A 25,930-nucleotide genomic window follows, 5' to 3' on the forward strand; every position below is an offset into this window, starting at 1 on the left:
GCTATGTAAGTGTAAGCAATTAATTAATTAAAAAGAGAATCCTCTGTGGTTAAACTAGCAAATCTGCTGTGTTGTAGCTGGTTGGCCCTTGAGGTTTGTCATTAACCGCCTGTAGTTGGGATTTTGCTGGTGCTGGTGCTGAGGTGCGCTATATGCCACGCAACATTAGATCACTTTATTATAAGATCACACAGACAGGGAGTTTGTTTGCGAGCTTGTAATCTGTCAAATGAGGAGTGCCTTAGAAACCAGAGCATGGTGGAAAAACGTGTGCACGAGTTCACATTCTCCTTTCTCCTCGTACAGTGATCCACTGTTCAAACCTGTCCCAGTCCTTCTTATTATTTGCATCGTTTTCAGTAGTTGGAAATTGAAAAATCCTGAACATTTTCCAGTTTCTTTACTGTAGAAGAGACTTTGGTAGATTATACTGCTTTTACCGTACAAGTGCTATGCAAAGGACCAATCCACAAGTGAAGAGGAACTCAGTGTTTGCTTCTCGGATGCCTGATGTGTTTGTGTTGGCACAGTCAGGCTGTTCAAACCCCATCAGCATCAGTAGCTCAGATAGCTCAGCCTGGCGAAGAGCCTCATCGCTCAAGTTCACCCAGCAAGTTTTATTTTCAAAGATTTGAAGCTCTAAAACAGGATCCCTGTGTGAAAGATCTGACGTCTCCTAAAGAGCAAATGTAAAAAACTGACAGATGAAATTTCAGATTTGACATCGATTGCCTCTAGGCACATTTAGACAGAGTGATAGGCTTGCTTCCTGTGGTAAACCTGCTGTTAGGTCTATTCAAAGTATTGTAATTTATTGTCATTTTAAATTCAAATATCTGGGGTTTCCAGCTGTGAGTAGAGGTTACCCTGCCTAATAAAAAAGTGACACTGTGGATTTGTGCTATACAGCACAATCTACCTAAACAGACTGTATAAGTTCAAGTATTAATATAGATTTTTCAAGCTCTCACTGCTATTTATTATGCTACTGGTTTTTAAGATGGTATCTGATGATGTATTGGGAGGATTCTATCTATCATTGGCTTTATGTTGAATGTTTGTATTGTACTACATTGTATTGTGTTTTAATTTACCAAACCAAATTCCATATCTAAAACTAGTTGCATTTACTGTATGCGAAAGTGCCTTTTTGTGTGTGTCAGAAAAGGCTTTTTGTCTTTTGTCACTGATATTGTCAGATGTAATGTTTCAACATTAAATTGATAAAAAGCTTAAATTCCAGGCTTAAGTATATTAGGAGCTGACTCACTGCGAGATGTAGGGGTGCAGGGAGCAGCAGAACCAACCTGGTTTCTTCTTACACATTGTTCAGGATGTGCAAGTCCTCATTGCAGCTGTCTCCAATCACGCACTGCAGTCCTCACCAAAAGCTGCTTACTTCTCTTCCTGAGATAAAGTACTTGAGGTACCCCTGCCAAGTGCAGTTCGTTCCATGGAATTTATAGACTAACAAGCACGTTGTTCTATTTCTCGAATTGGAACTTGTGAAGGCTGTGCGTTATTTTACACTGCAGAGTGAATGGTAGTACAGTGACATCTGCTTTCTTACAGAATATGCATCTGGAGGCTGTTTATATGACTACCTGTCCAGTAAAGAGAGTGAGGACATGGACATTGGACAGATCATGACTTGGGCCATGGAAATAGCCAAAGGTAGGATTCTGACTGATCCACACGGTCCCAGTGTTTAGTGGGCAGATGAGTAATTCTGTATATACTGTAGCCCTCTTTATTATTCATCACCTATTTACTATACAGTATATGTTAAATTCCAACAGCAGATGAAAGTCAGCAATTGATATAAATCAAAGGCAGTACTAGCAAAATGTCCACAACAGATCAGTGCACAATGCTGTGAAAAGCCTCTCAGACATAAAAGTTTATATTTGAGAGGCAATTCTCCTCTGAACTCATCAAGTGCCGAAAAAAAACTGTCCTTTAAAAATGAAATATGTAAAGCTAAGAACAGATGCTTATGTGCTAAGTCAACAATTGTTTGAGTTTGGGTAAAGGCTGAACGTGAAGAGTTAGCAGTGTGTGGGTAAAAAATGCAATGAACCTGGCAGATATTTCCAGAATGTCCCAGTTTGGCAAGACAGCAATCATGAAAATCAAGAGATAGCTGTCTACATGAGTACATAAGAAAGTTTGCAAATGAGAATAGACATGATAGCGTAGTTTTTTTTAGATTCATACATTCCAATTGAAAAGTAATGCTTTCCGTCTTCAATTTTAAATCTACATCCATTCGTGTTCTTTTATTTGTGTTTCACCATTGATTGAGCAGAAGTCAATCGGTTTGACTTTGTCAGTGCCTTCGAGGACTTTGAATACCTGAATCAGATTCCCTCATAGTATTCTGAATTTTTACACCCTGTAAGAATCATACTACCTGTAAGAGCAGTGGTCCGAATACAGATTCCTGTGATACTCTGCTAATTATATCACCCCTTTGCCTTTTCTTTTTCCTACCTTTTCATAGGAATGCACTATTTACACATGGAAGCTCCAGTTCGGGTAATTCACAGGGATCTGAAGTCCAGGAATGGTAAAGTCACCCTTTACTGGGCACTTTGATAAGAATTCTTCTTTTCTTTTGATTTTTGCTCGTAGTTTACGCTATATGTTTTTACTTGTACTTTATTTACTTGTACTGTAGTTTTTAAGATCTCTCCTAAAAATCTATTTCCTCTTGTAGAGAACTCCTTATTTCCTATTAACTAAACTAAGTTTAGTTCTGTTATTGAGAATGTTACACAGCACCAGAAAAGCTCTCCTTTCACACCATTCACAGTGCAGGAAGAGTCAGCTGGGAAATCCAGTACATGCCACACCAGACTGAAAGGGTTTCAGTTTCGCGGTGGGATCGTCTTTGGGCTGAGCTGTCATGATTCCTGTGACGGAAGGAGATTGTGATCTGTGCCTGTCCTTTAGCTGGCACTAAAGCTTCAGGTTCACAGAGCATAAAGATGCACAGTCTCAGGAGTGTCCCGTTTGCCTTTGTTTCCCATGAGTCAGGAAAGCAGGGCCACAGAAACACAGGGTTAAGAGGAAAGACTGCCTCTTCCATACTGGACTAAAATCATTATCAGTTAAAAAAAGCTCAGTTTTCTTAAACAAAACGTTGATTTCTGCTAACATACTGACGTATTTGATTCTTTTACCAATGACAGCAGCTGTATCTTTTAAAAATCAAGCTTCTTACATACAGTATATTTAACTGCAAATGTCTTTGTTTTTGTTGCAGTGGTTATAACTGCTGACAGAGTGCTAAAGGTATTAGTATCATTGCAGTTTCTCATAATTATTGTCCATTTCATCAATACTGAAGTGCAAGCTACAGACGGCTAAACTGCTTCTTGGTTTGTGCCAGATTTGCGACTTTGGCGCCTCGAGGTTTCACTCGCACACGACCCACATGTCTCTGGTGGGAACCTTTCCCTGGATGGCCCCAGAGGTGATCCAGAGCCTCCCGGTGTCGGAGACGTGTGACACGTATTCCTATGGTGTGGTGAGTAATGAGTGATGCCGCAGCGATTGGCCTGGAGGGGCTCCATCTCCTCCCTCCGCACGGCTTGTGCTAGGATGGGGGAAAGACAAGGCTGTTTTCATGGATCTGTGAAGAAACCTAGGTCACAACATGGGTTAAAACATCAAAGCTGATGGTCGGCAGCACCCCTAACCCTGAACAGCAGGATCAGGCCCTAAACATGCTGGTACAGAACGGAAAGCCAGGGTCTCCACCCACACGGACATGGGCCTGGCAATGGATAGCAAGTTCTCTAAGCTTGAACTCGCTACTCCAGCCTTGGAACAGCTTCCCAGTCCCTGGGTGGGGAAAAGTGGGAGCAAATAGATATTCTGGTGGTGCGGGATGTTGAGGCAGAAGGGGCTTTGTCCCAACAGCGGACCTGAGCACCCCAGACTTAGCGTCCTGAGATCAGGCACTGTTGGCAGGCAGTTAAAGATCAAGTGTGTCGATATGAGCCTTCCAACTTACAGTTCCCTCGCTCTGTACAATGTGAATAAGCTTAAAGTATGACATAGTTAGATTTTATTCACCAGGACACGTCATGCCATCTTTGCATTGAATAATGTCTTTTGTTCCTTTTTCATCTGGAATGAATCAGTAGATTTGGAGAGCACTGTAGCTCATTTAGGATTAAACCCGTTTTCAGCTCATCGTTGTAAAGCTGTCACCTTTAAAGTCAGGTCCCTGGTAGAATCTTAAAGCCCAAAAATTACCCTTTGTAACCATTATAAATTATTGATAGATAAGGAAAAAATGTTCAGTATATATTCTTATTAATTATCTGTCTAAGTATACCTGGTTTTAAGATGGATTTATGATTAAATCTGTGTGTTACATTTGCCCCTTTAACCAAACTATCCCTCTGGGAAAGGACAAGGTGGGATTCCTGTAACTATGTATACTGATTTGTAAACTGTTTCCATGCCCACATTCCATACCGCTGAGGATAGGCTCTGTAGTCCGTAGTGTGACAGACCACATGGACATTCAGTGTCCATGATCACATTTCAGAATCAGAGCCCCCCCTCACTGGCTCAGACCCTCTTAAGGATGTGATTCCTGAGTGGCAAAGTGTCAGTGGACAAACAATACAGGGATACAGGCAGCTCAGGTTATTGTAATGCTTTGTTTTGCACCGAATATTAGGTGTGTGCGTGACCTGATGTCTGGCCTGCAGTTCTGAAATTTGTGATGTCCTCCAACCATTTGCTCAAGAAGTGCTTTATCAAGGATAATGCATTTACATTCATAATAATGTTCCCTGTGGGTGGCATGGTTAGCACTGCTACAGTACCTTGTAGCACTGGGGCCCTGGGTTCAATTCCCCACCATGAACTGAATCTGCGTGGAGTTCGTACAGTATGTTCTCACTGTGTTTGTGTGGGTTTGGAAGGTTAATTGTTTTCTGGAACAAAACTGGCCCTGTTGTGAGTGTGTGCGCCTCTGTGTGTCTGCCTTGCGATGGACGGGTGTCCTTTCCAGGGCATATCCTGCCTTGCGTCCGTTGTTTTCTGGGATAGGCTCCAGCTCCCCTGCGACCCTGAATTGAATGAAGCCATTAGAAAATGGATGGATAGTTAATGTCCATCTTGTTCACATCAGCTCGTTCGAAATTGGTTCAGAAGGGCGACCGTGTTTATCAGCCTTGTTAAGTTCACTGCATACTTTTCTAAGTTACTGCTTAGAAACAAGTATTTACCATACTTTTACCTTCAAGCTGTTTTTTTGTTAGTGAGGTTGCCTAATAGTATAATGGAAATGAATAATACATAATATAGTATTGTATTATCTATATATAATATAGTATATATAGACACTATATACAATAATACTATTATATTATTAACATAAACACCCTTGCTATTGGATTTTTGGCAGCTGCAGTCTTTTTTATGTGCTCCCATGTTTATAATGAAATAAATAGTATGCCTTTGCTTCTTTAACAGGTTCTGTGGGAAATGCTTACACAGGAAGTTCCTTTTAAGGGTCTGGAAGGATTGCAAGTTGCTTGGCTTGTGGTGGAAAAAAATGAGGTACAGTAATAAGCCAATAATGTAATCATGCAGAGTACATACTGTTTTTTGAATAGTGAATTGTGCACAAATTAATTAGCAAGAAACAATTCCAACTCAAATAAATGTAACAATATGCAAACTTGTAACTGCCATTTCAAGGAGTTAAAAGCCCAACCACTGCAGTGAATTAATACCTGTTAAATAACTTTCTTTCTTTAGCGTCTGCAAAAATAGGAGTCACACATGAATTCCACAGTGATGTCAGCCTGCATATTGTAGGCAAATGAAGTCAAGTGTTGTACACTAAAACAGCCTCATGGTGCTTTTCTAGAATTTGAAAACAGTATATTTTAAACACATGATGTGTGTGTTTATGTATACAAAATATACGGTCAGGTATATCTATTGTATTTATATATATCTCTATACATGTAGTGGACAAAAATGGTACCAACGGGGTAAATGAGAAACACTAAGTCTATTGAAAGCAAGGGCTTCACACAGATGTGGCTCACGTGTTAACTAAACAAATAATATCCCAGCATGCTTAGGGTAATGTATGAATATGCTAGGGATGCCTATAATTATGGCTATCATGATTGCAAGAGGAGACCTCAGTGATTGTTGGGGCAAGTTTGGCAGGAGCTTCAATGGTGTCTAACAAGATGTCAGCTTGGAGCTCTGAGAGGAAGAGGTCATCATCAGTGGGCAGAAACGCATATTCCTATTGTGATATCTGTGTCTTAACTTGAAATGCAAGGCACAACAGGCGATTGGCAGACCAATGGACTGCAACTCCCAACCTGCAATGCAAACAAGCAGTTTGATCAAAAACAGTCCGTTGTGAACTGCACAGTGCTGGACACCATTGTCAGGCTACAGTGCACAAACCAGTCAGACCTTGCAATGTACATTTGTGAGTTATGTTCAGATGAATCATCCTTCATTTTGATCTCAACAAACAAGTGCATATGTGGCCCTAATCTACAGCCCTGGGTGATTGGTCCCATCTCCATCAAGCAGACACGCGTTGATTGTCTGCCTCTTGGAAGAATGGTGCTTCCACAGTTCGGCACAATTCCACCTGCTGATAGACTGTATGCCATAGCACATACAGGCCATTCTGGCACATCGTGGATCAATTCCCCATTAAAACTATGTTATATCTGGGTTTCCAATGTTTTTGTCCACTACCTTTATATGTGTGTCTATGGGTGTATTGAATAGACACATTTTGTTTGAGAAAATCTAGAATATTAAGATATGGTACGTACTTTAGACTAGATAATACTTTCTTGCTCACCTTTTGTATTCTGTTCTGTGGTTCAAAATCACTCCTCCAGGCAGTTCACAACCTTTCCTTAAATAGACCGGCCTTAAAAAGTAAACAGCTTGAGCCAGACAATGTTGTAAGATAGCAGTCACCATTGTCCTATCATTAAAACTTACCATAGCAGGAGGCAAACCACATAAGGGTTCAAAAATAATTTTCTTTTAGCTTAATCTTATATATTTTAACTGCAGCAGAATTAGTTTGTTGTGCAATCGATTTAACAAAATGCTTCTTTCAAGAAATAGCTATTAAAACTCAGACACACTAGATGCCTCAACCTGTAAATATTCTTATGTTTTTGGGGGTTCTTCTGTATTTTTATTTATCTATTTCATCTCAAAGAATTGCTCCATGATACTTCATTTCATATGGAGATTGAACACCCGAAATGAGAGCGATAAAGATGGAAAGCTAGAGTTAAAATCCAACATGCTGCAGTATATTGTTGTGCTCCTGCTGTTGGAGGAACATTTTGTGGAGTTACTGTGTGCCTCAGCTTATTGGGAGGCATGCATTGATGAAGAGGTTTCACGACACTGACAATAAACATCTCCTTTTTTGTTTTAGAGGTTAACCATTCCCAGCAGCTGCCCGGCCAGTTTCGCTGAATTAATGAGGCAATGCTGGGAAACTGAGCCAAAGGTAAGTGACTCTTGTTTTCAGTGTGGGGTGACAGCTACAGCTACCAGCTTTCTGATTTACAGCACACTCTTGGGGAGTAACTGAATCCATTCTGTAATCAGCAGACCCTTAATCCAAGCAGAGGCACTTTTTGGAAATAAAGTATCATGTACTGCTGGAGTTTCAGGAGAGACCTGTTTGGTGAGCTTAGTTTGTGAAGGAGACATCCCGCAATTGCTTAAAGATTAGAGATTGAATTGATTGAATTTCAGATTGTTAAAGGGTTTAATTGTAATGGTTGGAATCATATCACATTTATCACTTTATATGAACTCATAAAACAAAAACATAGTGAATTTCACTGGGCTGTTCTGAAGGCTTATGACAAGTAAACAGGTTATCTGGAGGTGACGCCAACTACAGTCTAGTGAAAAGTGGTACTACAGTACAAGATTAGACACAATAGTAGATAATTATGAATTAGTTGTGTTTGTAAATAACACTGTTTTCAAAAGAACAAAAACAGCAAAACATTTTCATATGAGAGAGATGCTCTGAGACAATGAGACATGATGTTAGCTTGTTAGGTATTTGAGACACTCTCCAGGTCTATGGTATCAACCATTGGAATATGCCTCTGTGTTAAAAAATTATAACATTGTAAGAAAATGAATATGCTCAATACTGTTGAAAATGGAATTTCCTTTTGAGCTGCGGTGTTTGTGTAGCCTCCTATTTTGTTATCATCTGTAAACTTCTGATCATTTTCATCTGGATCATTGATATAAATTAGAAAGAGCAGCAGCCCTAATGCAGATCCTTGTGGTACATCTCTCCAGTTTGAACATCCACCCCTTATCTGTACTGACTTTCTTATCCAATAACCAGTTAATCTAAATACACACATTTCTTTGAATGGCTGCTGTCTGCAATACGAGAATTAACTTTTTTTAGGGACTGTCAAAAGCCTTCTGAAAATCTGTATGTACTATATAATCTACTCTGTTTTTATTCATTTCTGCTATTGCTTAATTAACAGATTTAGATAAGTTAGTTTAGCAAAACCAGCCTTTTCCAAATCCATGCCAACTATTTCCGATTTCTATATTAGATTAATCTTTTTATTGTTTCTGTGACATTCTGTGACACAGATTTATTGGTTTTTAAATTCTTGGTTCAGTTTTATTAGTGTTACTGTATTTTGAGTGACTCAAGAGTTTGTCAACAACCTATGAATAACCTCTGTTGATTCTTCAAATAAAATTTGTAGGATTCTTATAGGCCCTGAAGATTTGGTTAAATGACCCTGAAGATTTGGTTAAATGTTTTTAGTAACTGTAACATGCCAGCTTCCTCTGCGTTAATGCTATTTAACACAGATGTTTATTTTTCTGTTCTAATACTGGAAAGACATGGATAGAATGGGCAGAATATGGATAGTTATTTATTGTTCAGCCAAATTGTAACCCATGAAGGACTGTTATAAAATAATTCTGGCAGTAATATAAGATTTATTAAACACATGATTTAATTAGTAAAGGCTAATTCCATGCTGAAAAGTAGAATGAAAAGAAAAATCGCAAACTTTCTCCTTTGCAGCCAACCCATGCTGACACAGCTCTCCACTCAAATGATTAATTAATAAGTGTCTTGTGTAGTATGCAGTATGTCAACATTACAGGACAGAAAGTTACGAGTGGTGATGTTTTTTTCACTGAATTTATAGCCAAAATATTATAGGAATATATCAACTAAGATAGTCCATTAAATATAAACTTGTAATACTAGACATAGAACTTCAGTAAGTAAGTTCAGTTAATGTTAGGATTAAGGCTTTAATCTTTAAACGTTACCAGCCAGATGAAATGCAGTGCATACTGTATACTGTATTTGTGAGAGATGTGAGAGGAGTTTCCCTACAGATGTCTATTATCTAAACAAAGCTCTGGCATTCAGAAAAGAATGTTAGCTGTATGTTTTTAGCTTATAGGGCTCTTTCTACCAGTTAACATAATTATGCCCTTGTACTGAATTCATAGATCTAAGTAATGATATTGTTTTTGTGTTCCAGAAAAGGCCAATGTTTAAACAGATCATCATGACCCTGGAGTCCATGTCCAATGACAGCCAACTTCCTGACCAGTGCAATTCCTTCTTGCACAATAAGGCAGAGTGGAGGTACCATCTTGTTAACCTCATCATGATCTGTTCCTGGTCTTGTCTTTGTAGAGATCTGTGATCTTTTTCCTGACATTCACACTAACAAACCTGTCTGCATTTGCTGCGAAGGTAGAGGGGTGAATTGTCTTTTGTTTTAATTGTAATTACAAACAGAATGCAGAGCCTGGCTGTAGAGCTCATTGGATCTAAAATAATAATTAAAAGCTATATCAGGCAATTCCCTCAAGTGCGATTTTTAGACGAGGAAGAGAAGAATGGGGTATAGAGGGGCTTGTATACCAAATGTTACCGCAGGTTTTCTCTGTGACTGCCCTTTTGTAAAGCATCTCTTCTTGAAACATAGTATTAAATGTTACTTTAATTTGTACATGCTTATTCTGCATGCTGATGTTAACTCTGGCGTCAGAAACTCAGGGGAGCAGCGCAGATCCACAGAGAGCTGGTCTGATTAGGCACGTCTGTTCCTGAAACAGACAGAGAACTGGATTGCAGGGCAGCTGAATTGGCAAATAAACATCTGTGAGGGCTGATTGTGCTCAGAGGAGATTGAAATGATGAGATCTTCGGCGTTATCTTCATCTAAAACGCTTCAGATTCCCCCACACTGACAAAATAATTTAGATTCTATTACCTGGAGTAAACAGGTGTTGCTGAGAACAGTTGCTACTACTTATTATAATCAAGAGGGAGACTTTGCAGCTGCTCTGTCCTGGGTAATAGTGCATGGCCTTAGCAAATACTGAAGCAAGATGATGAAACAATAGCCATTAATTCCACTTTGCTGTGTTTTCTGCACAGAGCTTAGGAAGTGGACTTTGACTTAATCAGTCTAGAGTTAACTGTTTGCTCTGAATTGAATAAACTGGTGTTACCATACTGAGTGCATTCAAAAAGAAAAGAGACTCCCATTTCTAGTACTGGTTTTGTACTAGCATTTGCTAGCTTAAGGTGGATTTCTGGATTATTGTGCAATTAAAATAAAGCAGATTCTTCCCCCACCAATTAGTTGTTCAATTAAATACAAGCTTCCAATCGCTTAAAATGTGGGTAATGTGTCACAGAAGGCCGTTATTTCTGAGGCCAGGGCTCCAGTCAAGTTCTTAGATTGTTTTCTCTTTTTTTTTTGACCTGCTTTAATTATAGCCAGTGTGTTCTGGCAAAGGAAAAAACAGGCTCCAGCCAAATGTTAAACCTTCAGAATGGCCCCTTTTTAAATAAACCCGCATATAACACACGTGTGGGGGAAACAGGCTGTCGAGCCTCGCTCCTTCCAGAGTGCTGGAAGTTTCTGGCTGCCGTGTCTGTGAGGGCTCTGCTGGAAGGGGTCCATGTGAGCATGACGAGGGCTTCTTCACCCCGCATTTCCATTGCAGCTGTCTGAACCAGCGAGAGAAGCAGGAGGTTGTGAGGGAGGGGTGGGCACTTGGGGGGGATGGGGGGCACACCCCTGAGATGTAAAAAGAGGACAAGAGACGGGGGGAGAGGACGAGAAATTCCTGGTCGGTAAACCGGCCCGGAAGAAAATCAATTGCATAGCTCAGACCTTGAGTGGAAAAGTTGACCATGTGTGGGGGTTTTCAGGCTGCGTCACATGCCTGTTTATAAATAGCTGTTCTGGAAGCTGACAGTAGAGCAGCTCTGACTCAGCACGGAGTGAACCTCCCTACCCTGTTTCTCACTCTGCACTAAACAGCGCCACCTTCTGGGCAAATCTGCATTGTGCCGGAGTGACCGCCTGCCTGCGGCTGTGTGGATGTGTCTCTTTACATCTTATTAACCCTTACCGGGCATAACCACTTCCTTTCAATATATAGAAGTGTCAGTATAGAGGAAACATGTTGCGGTTTTTGAGCAATAATGATTCTAGCTAGGTTTGCGTCCGAGATCTTAAACATTTCTTAGCAATTAGACATAAAAGAGGAGGAGTCTGCCCCGACACAGAACGCTAGAATGGTTCAGGTGGCGTCTAGGGCGTTCAGCCTGCCTGCCAGTCAGTAAGCTTTGGGCTGTTCTTGGCAGGTGTGAGATCGAGGCCACTCTGGAAAGGCTGAAGAAGCTGGAGCGAGACCTGAGCACGAAAGAGCAGGAGCTGAGGGAGAGGGAGCGGCGCCTCAGGATGTGGGAGCGCAAGCTGATTGAACAGTCCCACTCGCCGGTGAGTCACGCCCCAGTGTTGGCATCCCACTTAATCCTGCCCACTTAAAGATGCGACGCTCTCTCACAGTCTGTCACGGTACATGCGCATGGTAATTGTGCACCTTGTTCCCTGGTTTCGCCCATCTTGTTCTTGTTTGTGAATGCATATGCTTTGCCATGGTGTCCCACAGTTTCTAGAAGAGTTCTGTCGCCTTTTTTCAAAACATTTTCCAAGGCAAACGAACCACACGGCTGATAGGGAAATGATACACAAAACAGACCATTCTTTCCATTTATGGTACTCTAAATGAAAGGGAATGACACCTACATACAACCAGAAGGATAGTCTGGTAATTGATGTCAAAATAACGACACATTTCCAATGCACTGATCTACAACTTCCTTCACTTTTTAAGGTGTTTTCCTTGAAGTATCCCGCTTAAGTCTCTCTGCAGGCGCACAATTGGGTGAACTCACCAGAATGACACACACTTATGCTGCCCAACGTTTGGTTTTAGAGCTGTTGTGACTGAGTACAGAGAATCCCAAGAACAATTGTGTGCCGCTATCTAGCTCATTTAACATTTCACAGGGAAAAAATGACTGTGATAGTTAAATCAGTGCACTGAGGGAGTGTAAGGGAGGTGTGGACAGATTAAGATTGGGGTTTTGGCTGCTGTAATATGTCTGTTGTTTGTCACCTTGCACTGCATGGCTATCAGTCTTGGCCTGGGGTTTCACCTGGTGGATGTTTGCAAACATTGCAGTCACAAGAATACACAAGGTGTTGTCGTGAGGGGACTGAAAGCATTTAGAAGGGGATTTGTTGCTTGTAGCATCTGCATCTGCCTTGTGAAATCACTGGAATCCTTCTGCTATACCAGGATTGTAAGCAGATGCTGAATGTTTGCACAAATCTTATTACCGCATGTAGTTTTAAGGGGAGTTGCTACTTCAATACATGACCATGTCTTTTTATAAGCAGAATGCCAGAAATTGCTCAGAACCTTGTCATTCTACTGTGACGTGTCTTACAATACAAATAGTACTTCATTTGAATTATAGTGCCATACAGAAATTTCAAAGAAGCCTATAATTAATTGTACAGCTTTTATTTTGTTTTCAGACCTGTTTTTATATAACTGCAAAAAGAGAACCCAGTCTTTGGATTCTTTATAATCCCCTGCACAGAAAAGTATTCTTATCTCTTATCTGGTAAGACTGTGAAATTATAGTGAGATGTATTCAATATTCTGAGTTATTTATCCAGTCATTTCTGTAAACTTGGCCTTGGCCTATTTTTCTTTGTATCCTCTATAACTTAACTTTTATACTGAACTTCAGTCACTTCCTCTTAAATCTAGAGAATTTAAGTCTAATTTGATTTAAATAGATCTCAGTCTTCTTTTGATTGTACTAAGATCAGCACCTTACCCCTAAGAAACAACAGGTGGCCGACAGTATCTAGTTTTCCCTTTGATTTATGCGCTAATTTTAACTTCTACTTCTTTCCATCCTTTCCCTCTTTTTCTCAGCTTTTCTTACCTGTTGCTGCAAAGATTTCTGAAGAGTCTTTCTATGAGTCTAAGACAGAGGAGTCAAACAGTACCGAGATGTCCTGTCAGATCACAGCCGCCAGTAATGGGGAGGTTGATGGGCTGAGCCTGCAGGCCATGATGAAGGGCTTTGGGAATATGTTGTCAATGGACCTGACAGGACCTGTCTTGCACTCCGGCATGCAGATTAACATGCAGGCCAAACAGAACTCCTCCAAGTCCACCAGTGTGAGAGAGGGAAGAAAACTCAACATGACAGTGGGGTTGGGTCAGCTTGACTGGTCTGATGACAGCGACTAATCATGCCTGATTTTATTGTAGCCCAACTAGGGTGGGGTATGCAATTTACATCCTTCAGTTGATTTGACATGTGTTTTAACTCACAGTTAACTTGTGGTCAGTAGTTTTGTTAACTGCCTTCAGTCATTGCATGTTCAAAAATACACAGAAATTTCAGTGATGTCAGCTGTAACATCATCATGCAAGCAGGCTTAGGCATAAAATCCTACTTTTGTGAGTGATGCTGTTTAGATTCTGAGCAATATATTTGGGAAATGAGCAACTTTGCAGTATTTTCTTAACTTCAAAGGGCACACCTAGGTTTGAATCAACCAAAAAAAAATAAAGACTATAAAAAGTGCTACAGAACCTTTTTAATTTTGACATTTCACTAATATGATGCACGCTATTATTCTAGTCCTTATAAAAATTCTTATTATATATAGACACTGTAAATGTAATAATACATTGTTTTGTTAAAGAAGGAAAATCCATGTTTGCATAATTGAATACAAATTTGAACATGGGTTCTTAAAGGTTCCTACGGTATTGAAATTCGAAACTAATTATATGATTAATGTACTGTTTGGACTAAATTATACATACTGTAGAACAAATAATGGAATGGTAGACAGGACAAAGAAATACCTATGTCATTATAAAACTGGTTATATGAAGTTACAAGTAGATGTATTACTAGTTGAAATTCAAGTATATTAGCAACCTAATGCATTATATTTGTCTAATAATGCATTAGGCCACACAGCCCTGGGCATACAATGAGATAATGTCCCTGTGAGACAATGGATATTTCCATAAAACAGTGAGAACATTAAATGGCATTCAGTGTTTTTTGACAGAAGTTTACCCATATCTGGTATGATTGGAACATTTGGTATAAGAGAAGATGGTCATTCCTAAAGATCAGTGGCACATCAATATGGTGTCAGCTAAAATGTGATCCACATGCTTTGTAAGCATTTCCAAGAAACTGGAGATGTTCATACTGTATATGTTTAAGGGTTATTGGGAACTGTCAAGCACAGTAGCAGGTGATCATCAGTGTGATGCCCCTTAAGGCATTATAAAAGCATCACATGACAGCTTCAGAGTGTTTGCCTCTTGGTAGTTTTTTTTCCCAATATTGGTGAATCAGAAATTATTTTGATTTGTTGATGGTTTGTGTCCATTATACAGCAGAGCACCCCAGGGAAGAGGTTTGGGCAATAAAGCACTGCAGCTGATGTGTGTGTGTGTGTGTATGTGTGTGTGTGTGTGTGTGTGTGTGTGTTGTATTCTAGAAGAATGCAAATTAATTCATACTAGGTGGCTGCTTTTTCGAAGCCTCTTTCTGAAGCTGTTTAGCTGGTTTTTGCCCTGTGATTACATTAAAGGAGAGTCCCTAGTAATGTGTCACCTTCTCCGTTGCGAGAGGATGTTTCATTATCAGAACTCTGTGTTATACAGCTGATGAGCCAGAAGGCAGCAGTCCACTTTTGACCTTAACAGATGTGGTTGTTAATTTTTAGAATGTAATATTCAGAACCCCCTGTTCAGCTGGTTTGCTTCATACCCTTGGTTTTTTAAATGTGTCATTTTTACCAGTTTGAAGAAACTCTCAGATTACTATTTTGATGTGTGTTCAACCTAAGTATCTACTCTTACCAAATATTTCCCTGGGCTGCCACTCCGTACAGGTACATGACTGTCCGGTCCCATTTATCAATACACATCCTCCTCTTCATACATATGCTTCTATTTAACATTAGCATTACTGCCTTGCAGAGCTGGATGCATGGATTCAGTTCCTGGGGTGCTATCTGCATGGAGTCTGTGTGTTCTCCCCATATTCACATGGGTTTTCTGTCAGGTGTTCCAGTGTCCCTCTACACTGGTAGGGTTAATTTGCCCTGGTGTGAGTGTGTGTGTATCTGTGTTTGCGTCTGTGTGCCCTGCGATGGACTAGCGTCCCATCCAGGGTGTACCCTGCCTTGCGCCCGTTGCTTGCTGGGACAGGCTCCAGTTCTCCCCGCGACCATGAATTGGAAGATGTGATAAGAAAATTGATGGATTGCTGTTATATAATCGAACCCCTCCTTCCCCTCACACCCATCCAACTATTTTGTGTCCTGAGACTTTGGAGGATTCCAGAAACCTGCCAGCAACACTGGGGAAAAAAGGCAGGAAAGTTTCTGTGTCCCAAATTAACTAAAAAATAAACTGTAAAAAGGCAGAATTTCACAGAGCCAAAGACAGCCCTGTGTTGGCAGACTGCCTGGTCTCCATTTGATGCTCAGTGCAGTAAAACTGGAATTGGGAAATGTAAGACTACGTATTTTTAAGCATAGCTGTGGACACAGGCGAGATTAATTACTTCTTAGGCCCTTACAGTTCAATCCAGGTCTTCCACATGCCTGCAACCAATGGAAATGTAAATAACTATGATCTGACTATAGACATTTACTGCATTCCAGAGAGATTACTTGAGGATAATGTTGATGTTCATTAGAATCCATTTTTTTATCCCATCTACTACAGGCATTAACCATGAACTATATGTATATACACCAACAGAAGTTCAAACAACAGTATTGAACTAAAAATATCATCTTCTGTATTAAAAGACGATAATGAGGCCCAAAGGTAAATCTGTACGACAATTTAGCTGAAATAAACTACTACTGAAGAACATTTTTTTATCCATCCCCCTCAGTAGATTATGTCATGTATCAGTGTACTATATATACTGTAACAGGACAGCAGTGTTTGGCAAAAGTTGAAAGAAAGTGACTTGTGTAATCCAAGCTGGTGCCGATACTAACCCTGCAGACCAGCAGAACCTAACACTGTGAAAAGAACTGTTTCATTTCAGATGTGCAGACTGTATGCTATATGCTGTGTTGGATTTTTTTTGTATTCTTGCTTATTTAATGGCATGACGGTAATTTACCAACTTCTGAACAAACAATATGTGAAAAAATCGGGAATTTATGAGGTTTCACACAAGTATTAAAATGATAGCTGTGCAATGTCATAAGCACTGCATTGAGGCTTGACCACTTTTTTCAATGCTAAATTTTAATTTGTACAATCCTATTTATATTTCACATCTATCTAAATGTTTGTTTTGATGTGAACTCCTCTTGTGTTGCTGCTTTCTCTTCTATATACTTATTTTTCAATAAACTTTTGACATGAAATGATTTTTTTCTGTTTTCTCTGTTTCTTTTTAACTCTACCATAGTTTTAATCTTTGAATTATTTTACTGTTCCTGTGATTTTTCATGCTGTTTGGCTAAAGGGTATCTGTCCTTTTCTTGAAGATACAGCTGCTTTTACCCAACATGTGAAAACAGCCACAGATGATTTTGAGAATAGATATCATACAGTACATCACTGAATCAGCAGTAGGGTCGCACGTTGGTTAGCATCAGTTCTGGACCTGGGGTGCTATCTGTGTGGAGTCTGCATGTTCTCCCCATGTTTGTGTGGGTTTTCCCTGGGTATTCCAGTTTCCTCCCACAGTTCAAAAACATACAGATAAGTTAATTGGTTCTTGGAAAATTGGCCCTTTTCCCAGTGTGTGTCTGCAATGGACTGGCAAACCATCCAGGGTGTACCCTGCCTTGTGTTGCTTGCTGGGATTGGCTCCTGCTCTCCCGCGACCCTGACCGGGAAGAAGTGGTTAGAAAATGGATGGATGGATGAATCAGCAGTGAAAAAGGTCCATTAAGATGTCCATCTGGTTTGTTTGGATCTCCAATGACCTTCACTGAATCCATTCGAGGCTTAAGTATTCATACACACTAACCTAACTATTGTGCGATAAAGGGATGAAATGAGTAACACGATTCTGGAAGATTCTCTGAGCTTCTGCAAAGGGCATGAAGCATAAAATAACATATTCCACTCTAATATCCAATATCTTTATTGTTTGCTTGAATAGGAGACGTTCAAATTACTCCCCTCAGTCTCTGCAGTTGCATTTAGCAATTACGCAAGTCATTTACACCAAAACAAATGATCAGCTTTATCTCTGTACATTCACTCTTCTAACCATGTGAGATCTATCATCTATTATCATCCGTTAAGGTTGTGAAAAGTCTAGTTTGTTCAGGCCAAGGTGATTTAAAGCCACTGGATCAGTGGTCTTCCTTGCTTTCCAGACGGCAAACTGAATGTCAAAAGACACTAAAATCACATGCTGTAAATCTGCAAATTTATTAGAAATAAATATCGCAAAGATATCAGGAAGATGCATCTTGTTTGTATAAGGTTTACTCGCATGTTATTGAGCAGTCATGATGTAATTCAATTTATTTATTATTATTCATTTATTATTTATGTTGATTAACATTGATCACCTACTGGGCTGATCAAGAAGGGACCTACAGTGTACTGTAATAAAATCACAGGCTAGTAGCATGTGTAGCAACCTAGCAACGTGCCTGTTCATGGGTCTGTGAGCCCTAGATGCCACATGTTCGTCCTGTAGATGGTTCATCCTATAGGGGTAAAGGGGTCTCAGGTCTGTTGAGTAGATGTAAGCTGCCCAGACTATCACACTTAGACCTCCTCCGTCATTTGCTATGTTGTACTTAACAGGACCATTAGGGCGGTCCAGATTCATTGTTACACAGAACTTGGCTCTACTGCTGGTGAGTCCACATGAGGAGTTGTTCTCACCACCTCTTCTTGCTGCGTTGATGAGCCCTGGTGAACACTGGGCCATGTGGTCGCCCGACTTGCAGACAGTGGCTGTTAAACCTCCTCTTCACAGATGAGCTGTTAATGAGCGGGCACTGTACCTGCAACACCGATCTTTCTGGGGCCCTGGAACTGGCAGTGTGGAAAAAATGCTCACGTTAATGGAGCGTGATGATGTGTCAATCTCGACAAGGCACTGTGACTTGGGGTCTCCCAGATCTTGGCCTGTTGTAAGGCTAAGAAATTGCTGGCTGTGAACCCCCCCAGCCAGCGGGTGACATACTGGTGGCACTGAGGTCTTGCTTATTTCACAAACAGGACATACAGTATGGGCCATATGGGTTACCGCCTGCGTTGCTCTTTTATGACTTTCGCTACATTTGACATTCAAGTGATTTCATTACCTCAGCATCTTACCGTCAATCAACATCATGAATGATGGATTAACCAAAAGGATGTAAAAAAAAGCCTTTAATCAGTAACCAAAATGTCTGTATTTTTCTAAAATCACACACAAATAGAGTAATGTTACTCCTGAGCTCAGTTTATATATGGAAACCACACAAAGTTACTTTGATTCCAGGAAAGAATGTCACTTCCCCTTTACAGTTGAGGTTCCCTGTGGAATTACAATACTGATTGTGTTTCTGAATCCTGATTAATCACTGATGATTTTACTGCAGAGCCACCGGGGTATCCCGTGGCCAGTAGAGGAATCCTAATCCGTTGGGCCCCTGAGCAAGGCCCTTAACGCCAGCTGCTCCAGGGGCACTGTATAAATGTCTGACCCTACGCTCTGACCCCAAGCTTCTCTCCCTGTCTGTGTGTCTCATGGAGAGCAAGCTGGGGTATGCGAAAAGACAAATTCCTAATCCAAGAAATTGTATATGGCCAATAAAGTGATCTTATCTTTCTTTTGTCATCAGTGTATTAATTGTAAAATTAATAATGATATGTGTTGTTAATCCAATGGTATTATAGAACATATTTTTTAACATTTATAAGAGGAGAGAAATGCCAATGTTTTATATTAATCCAGGTGAAATATGAACAATTCTTAATGTAACTGAATGGTAAATAAATCCATTCATCCATTTTCTAACCACTTCTTCCAGTTCAGGGTCACGGGAGAGCTGGAGCCCATCTTGGCAAGCAATGGGCGCAAGGCAAGATACACCCTGGACAGGACACCAGTCCTTCACACTAGGGTGGTCCAGATTCAGGTGCAGACGCAGACACAAACATACACACAATCACACCACGGCCAATTTTCCCAGAAGCCAGTTAACCTACCAGTATGTCTTTGGACTGTGGAGCACCTGGCAGAAAACCACACAAACACAGGGAGAACATACAAACTCCACATAGAAATGATCGCACCCAGGGCCCCAGGGCTTCAAGACAGAAATGCTAGGCACCGTGCCACAGTGTCACCCTGGTCAATAAATTTAAAATTAAAATTCATTTGCCTGTAAGGTAAAACATTTATCTGATCATGAGATAAACGTCTTTTCCTAGTGTGAGTAAGAATGGCACACAGTCTATCCTCATACAGCTTGAGACTGCTAAATTAGTTTTTAGTGTTTAAGTGTTCAGTGCTGTTCTTTTGGACTCCCTCTGGAATTATAGTACTTTAGTAATTTAGTTCCCTCTCCAGGCAGTGTTCTTTCTTTTTTTTCTGGCCTCCAATAGACACAGACTGTCCTCTCAACTGATCTTATAAGCAATTTCTTCAACCTAGGGGAGTGGTTAATTCAGTGCAGAGTGTATCCGGGTATCCTCTGAATGTCAATTTCTCATTCAAATCAGCTGCTTTTCCCAATTAACAGGAGGCCAGCCATCTTGGCTCAAGGCCAGGAATCTTTCAGATTGAGCATATTTACTGTTTGGACTAATTATTCATGTGACTTGCGGTCAATTCTTTTCCAGTCTTCTGGTGATGCACTTCTTTACCAGACTTTATCCACAGTCCTCTGGTGGAACTGAAATTTATACACTGTGTAATGGAATTAAAATATGTGTTTTCCCTTAATTATGTCAAGATGGCCTATCATTAAATCATAGTGAAGGTACAGTATAAAGACATGTATTGGTTTATGAAAAAAATATTACCGTGTGGCTGGCATGATGGTGCAGGGGTTAGGGTTGCCTCCTCACAGCACTGGGTCACTGGGTTCGATTCCTGGGGTGCGGCCTGGTGTGCGTGTGTGCATGTCTGTGCCTGGGTGTGCCCTGTGATGGACTGGCGTCCTGTCCAGGGTGTATCCTGCCTTGCTCCCATTGCTTCCCATGAAAGGTCCGCTGTGTTCCTGTATTGAATAAAGCAGTTAGAAATTGGATGGATGGATGGATATTACTGTGCTTTACTGGTTTCTGTTAGCATACAGAGATGTTGTGGTCTATGCGGGGCAATATGGACACAATTAATATGGTCAATTAAAAAAAAAAGAAAATGAAAAATTCATACATTTTGAGGAAAATCCTTTTATATTTTCCATTCCCTTAAGAGATTTAGAAACACGAACATAACAAGGTAAGACATTTGAGAAATGAGAGGAGGCCATGCAGCACATCTGGTCCTTTTGGCCGCTGGTAACTAATTGATCCAAGGATCTCATCCGGCTCTTTCTTGAAATAACATGGCTGCATAACTTGATCCACGCTCCCACAAGCCTTTTGTGTAAAGAACTGCCTCATGCTCTCTGTTTTAATTGAACTTCCATGTAGTTTCCTGTTGCTTCCTCCGGTTTGTGCTCCGCTGCTCAGTCAAGGGTTTCGAATACCGTTCAGAGTGTGGCGCAGGAAGGAAATGTTTGCACTAATCTTGCCATAGATGAAAATATTATTTATTACAGCTCAGATTTTGTTTTGTATTATATCTCTTCTTTTCTTATTGTGCAGCTTCTTCCATCTCTTGATATTTATTCTTGGGCTGAGGACCACGTTGTAAGTATTTGTCACACTTTATTTACTTATGAATGAACTATGTATAAAAATGAATTAGAAAAACATTTTTTTCTTTCTTGTTGTTTTTTTATGTTGCACAGCATAAATGTGATAAATACAGTGTAAATTATAATTACGGACATATAAATTAGATAAATAGAACTTGTCTTGTGACCTTACATTTTGTAATGTTTTATTCACAGTACTTTTGGATGCAGCAGGTATTCGGGGAAGGTATGTATGTCTCCTTAAAATTATTCACTTTGTGAGTCTTCCAGACATACGTTCATGTACAGTATGTAAAAGGTTGTGATGTACTGTAGATGGTCAAGTGAAAGGAAATACAAGGATTTTGTAGTTTCTCTTCTTAACATTTCAACAATGGCAAGGCAATGGCTGGAGATTAAGAGCTCTAAAAATGATTTTGTTCATCCATCGGTTATCGTAAAGTGGACTGTTCCTGGCAAGGCTGTAGCCAGGATCTATCCCAGAAGCAAGAATGTGCTCAGGATGGGGAGCCAGTCAATTGTAGGGTGCAGGCAGACATTTAAAGACATCAATGTACCTAGCCAGCATGCCACTGAGAGGTGAAAGGAAACCCATTTGTACCCAGGGAGACCATGCAAACTCCATACACAAAGACCACTAGGTATAAAAGTGTTGGGACATATCTTAACTCTTGTTTTGGCCCTTGCCTCTTCCAGGAGAGAGTCTGTGTGACTTGCAGTGCTACGCAGACCTGTTTAAGGAGCACCACATCACGGGGAAGAGACTACTCCTCCTCACAGAGACCGACATGAAAGACATGGGCATCAAATCCAAAGGACACATTATTCATTTAAAGGTAGGAACATGGCAGGCATTTAAAATAAGCCAACCAGAAATTCACTAGTCCCTAAATCAACAACGTGCCATTGGTCAGCATACTGTAGCATTTTACTTGGCTCTTTTTGGTGTAATGTGTGAATTGATTCCGGCTGTGCTGTGGCAAACAGTCACTTAAAGACAATACAGATAATAAAACACAAAGCAGTCACCTAAAATATGGCTCGTGAAACCATTTCACCACCAGATCTACTTTATGTGACTTTGTCTAAATATCCCTAGTTAATCAAACTGCCCTCATTATTTGATTTGATGTAGGAACACTGCTGGTGTAAAACAATACTATCATACTTATAAAAAATATCTTTGACAATTCACACACGTTTTACTGTATGTATGTAAACTGCTGTATACAAGTTTTAGACAAAACATCTTAGAAATAATCAGTATTCACATTATGTGTATGTTCTCATCGTGAACAGCGGAGGCTCAAAACCTCCACTGGTGTTTCCTGCTTTTAGTGGAATTATAACAGACGTTATAACAGAAATTCGAGAGGAAGGCTGGATGCTAATTTTACACACTTCGCTTGCTTACATATATAAGTCTCGTACCCGGGACGTCCTATAGTGCATCTCTGTCTTCCTCCACCCACCGCCCCATGTACAGCCTGCTGCAGCTCCCTGGTTTAATCTTCGCAGTGCTGAGTGGGAGACTGGACAGCCTGGCTTTTCCCTCAGCCGGTCGACCTACAGTATGTCAAATACACTCTGCATATCTCCTCTCTCTCACATTTATTACGATCTAACCAAACTACTGGATAGCCGTTTACTGTTATTAACACAGTTGGGGAGAAAATAAATCAACACTATCTTTTGGCAGTTCCAGTCCGATCAGGATCTTGAAAAGCTTGATCACAACGACAAGGTGACAGTAAAGTAGGCTGTACACGAGCAGCTGGTATGAAGTGTCCTAGCTGCTGTTCCATCTCATTCACCAATCAGAAGTCATTGTTAGGTGTTAATTGTCATTAACATCATTTGTTGCTCTCAGTATATTTGTAACACTGGACATCTTTTTGTACAACAAAACAAACAAAACAAATCCGTCAGGATAATCAGTTAATTTAAAACAAACCAATTAACGGATCCTGCAGAAGATTACCATATAACTTTTTCCCCATATAGAAGTAACATATTGAGTGAAACTACCTGTGCCAACATGTTGAGAGAAACAAAATGTCTAAGACTCTTTTTTTTGCAATATTGTGTGTGTATTCAATAATCTTGAATGAAATGTAATTGATGCCATTCGTATTTTTTCCTTTCTTCCAGACTGCCATTGAGAAACTAACCAATGATTATCTGGGGCTTTTCCATTTTCCACCATTAATTAAGGTAGAACATTACACGTCTTTTGAGATCTAAAAAGTAAATAATTGTTGTTGTTTTTTAAATACTTATTCCAAAATAGTTATCTTCCTTTAGTTTTGTTTAAAGTGGGAAAACGTACATATAAACACATTTATATTTGTAGTAGATAACAAGTACTTTAAAGAGTTTTAAAAAATTAGGTACAGTAGTACCGAAAGTCTCACAGATTTTCCAGGTGTCATTTTGTTTCATTTGATTCTCTCTCTGTAGGATGCTGAATCGGATGTTGAGGAAGATGACAAAAAAATAGTGAACCTGGAACTTGTGTTTGGTTACCATTTGAAAGCTGGAAATGGCCCAGAGGTAGGAAAACCAACTCTATGTAAAATCGAAAAGAATTTACAAAGCCTAATAAACCTTACTCTAGTAATTCTAAGTATTATTATTATTTTTCCAATTCTTGCGTATACGCCGCTGTGCTAAAGAATCAGGAGTTACTGTGTAAGTGGTTTATGAAGGTAACAAATGTACTCAAAGCCTTTTTTTGATTTCCACTATAACAGCCACTCTGACTATGATTATAATACAGTCATTTAAAGTTTTAATACATCTTAACTTGGATGAGAAGAAACCAAAATTGTCATTTAGTGTAATGTTTTAATTAACATTGTTCAAAATCTCCAAAAGCCCGATTACAACATCGTCTGGCATACTATACAGTATGTGAACAGCCAATATAAAAAGGTTTCAAAAGATAAAACCTCACGTTTACCAGTCATATCTAATTGACTCCTTGTATTGTTTCTCTTTACACACTGATAAAGCTATAAGGCCTTTTTATACTACAAAATGCAGTTCTCTCTGAAATAACTTTTAGCTTGAAACAAAATGGCTAAAATCCCAGTAAAACATCGACATAGATCTGTGTTGGCAAGAACAAGAAGAATTGCGAAGAAGAATAGAGCAATGCAAAATGTCTGAGACATGGTGAAAACACAAGTTTGTTGTGCACAATGGCTGATTGAGGAAACACGTAATATTAAATTTAAGTGTAAATATTAACGAGATAGGTTTGTTGATAGCACTGTTCCTAGGTCCTAGCTGTCTCTACACAAGCAGTTCAGGCTGTGGGTTTCCCCCATCCCGATTATTGCAGTGCTTTCCTGGCTGGCCTCCAGGCCAGGCCAGGCCATCTCCCCCAGCCCGAACTCCTTCAGAGCCCTGCCGCTCGCCACAGTTCTGTCCCCTCCTCGTTTCCCCAGTCCATGATCTTAACCACCCCATCCCCACCTCCGATCCTCCTCCTCCACCACCCTCCCTGTTTCCTCTGTCTGTTCCCCCGGGCCCTGGTGCATTCATTCTTGTCCCTGGCTCCTAAGTCAAGGAATGAACCACCCCTCAAAATCAGAGCTGCTCAATCCCTGACCACCTATTAGCATTTCGGCACCCTGTTCAGAACATTTGCATTCAGCTAACCGATAACCGACTGGGACTGCATTCAACTCAATGGCATTTCCAATCACCTTCTTTGCTGTAATCAATAAATCCTTATTATCCTTCAGGTGTTTACAGTACAGTGACACACTGTTTTCACTCTGCCCTGTGGTGCAGAAATATTGCACTTCTAACATGTGTCTGCTTTGCTGGTTTTTTTTTTGTCATTTTTAGTTTTCACCAATTTTGGACTGTATTTGAGTGATTCCTTTTTATTTTTCTTGCATTCTTACGTATTTGGAAAGACACGCTGGACAAGTGCATCTGCAAATTAAAGTAATGATAATTCATGACGTTTGAACCCCAAAATAATCGAGAAACAGCATAAATAGCCTTTCAAAAAGACATAATGTTAATGAAAGCAAGAATTGCAAAAATATGACCATGATCAGATTGAAAAATTAAGATCAGCCGGTTGCCATTGGCATGATTTAAGGTGGCTTGCCTGTAAGAGAAGCTGCTCGGACTATCAGAGTAGCTCCATAGGAACCACGAATCTGGCTCTGTGAGGAACAGGCCACGTCCTAGAAAACTGCACATCACCACACCATCCCAGGATCATCTTGTCCAGCTGCAGTCGTTTTCACATTGCAATGGCTACAGCACAACAGATTCCAGCAGAAAGGCTCTACTTCACTATCTTCATGAAAATGAACTGCACAGTCAGAGGCTGTTCAGAGGACAACATTGACAGCTGAGAGACAAAACTGTCATCTTCTCTGGGCTTCTTCTTCTCTTCAATGAGAGAGAGTGGTAGAGTGGTTTGATTGCCACTGAAAGCTGCTTTGCTCTTGACTGACCACATGGAAGGCAGTTGTTATGGCGACTGTCGCGTCGTTGAAGCCCACAGTTTGGGCATTGGAATTGTAATGACGTGGGGAGGCACCTCCTTGTAGAGTGTTGAGACCAAT

At 40.2% G+C, this 25,930-nt stretch overlaps 1 protein-coding gene across 4 annotated transcripts in view; it reads left to right on the top strand.

Annotated features, from left to right (window-relative positions):
- Positions 1 to 25,930, top strand: part of map3k20a (mitogen-activated protein kinase kinase kinase 20a) — a 47,596-nt gene that overhangs the window by 10,843 nt on the left and 10,823 nt on the right. For 3 of the 4 annotated variants that reach the window (XM_069196793.1, XM_069196794.1, XM_069196792.1), the window contains exons 4-16: positions 1,573 to 1,674; positions 2,504 to 2,569; positions 3,269 to 3,297; positions 3,395 to 3,532; positions 5,500 to 5,586; positions 7,469 to 7,543; positions 9,594 to 9,700; positions 11,723 to 11,858; positions 21,283 to 21,327; positions 21,531 to 21,561; positions 22,032 to 22,171; positions 23,487 to 23,549; positions 23,796 to 23,888. In XM_069196793.1, the coding sequence (XP_069052894.1) occupies positions 1,573 to 1,674; positions 2,504 to 2,569; positions 3,269 to 3,297; positions 3,395 to 3,532; positions 5,500 to 5,586; positions 7,469 to 7,543; positions 9,594 to 9,700; positions 11,723 to 11,858; positions 21,283 to 21,327; positions 21,531 to 21,561; positions 22,032 to 22,171; positions 23,487 to 23,549; positions 23,796 to 23,888 (1,112 nt within the window). Of the gene's footprint in view, positions 1 to 1,572; positions 1,675 to 2,503; positions 2,570 to 3,268; positions 3,298 to 3,394; positions 3,533 to 5,499; positions 5,587 to 7,468; positions 7,544 to 9,593; positions 9,701 to 11,722; positions 11,859 to 13,374; positions 16,878 to 21,282; positions 21,328 to 21,530; positions 21,562 to 22,031; positions 22,172 to 23,486; positions 23,550 to 23,795; positions 23,889 to 25,930 lie in introns of those variants that run through there. The other variant, XM_015358995.2, reaches the window with a different exon arrangement.

The sequence above is a fragment of the Lepisosteus oculatus genome, chromosome 12 (genome assembly GCF_040954835.1).
Source record: "Lepisosteus oculatus isolate fLepOcu1 chromosome 12, fLepOcu1.hap2, whole genome shotgun sequence".
In the NCBI taxonomy this organism is placed as follows: domain Eukaryota; kingdom Metazoa; phylum Chordata; class Actinopteri; order Semionotiformes; family Lepisosteidae; genus Lepisosteus; species Lepisosteus oculatus.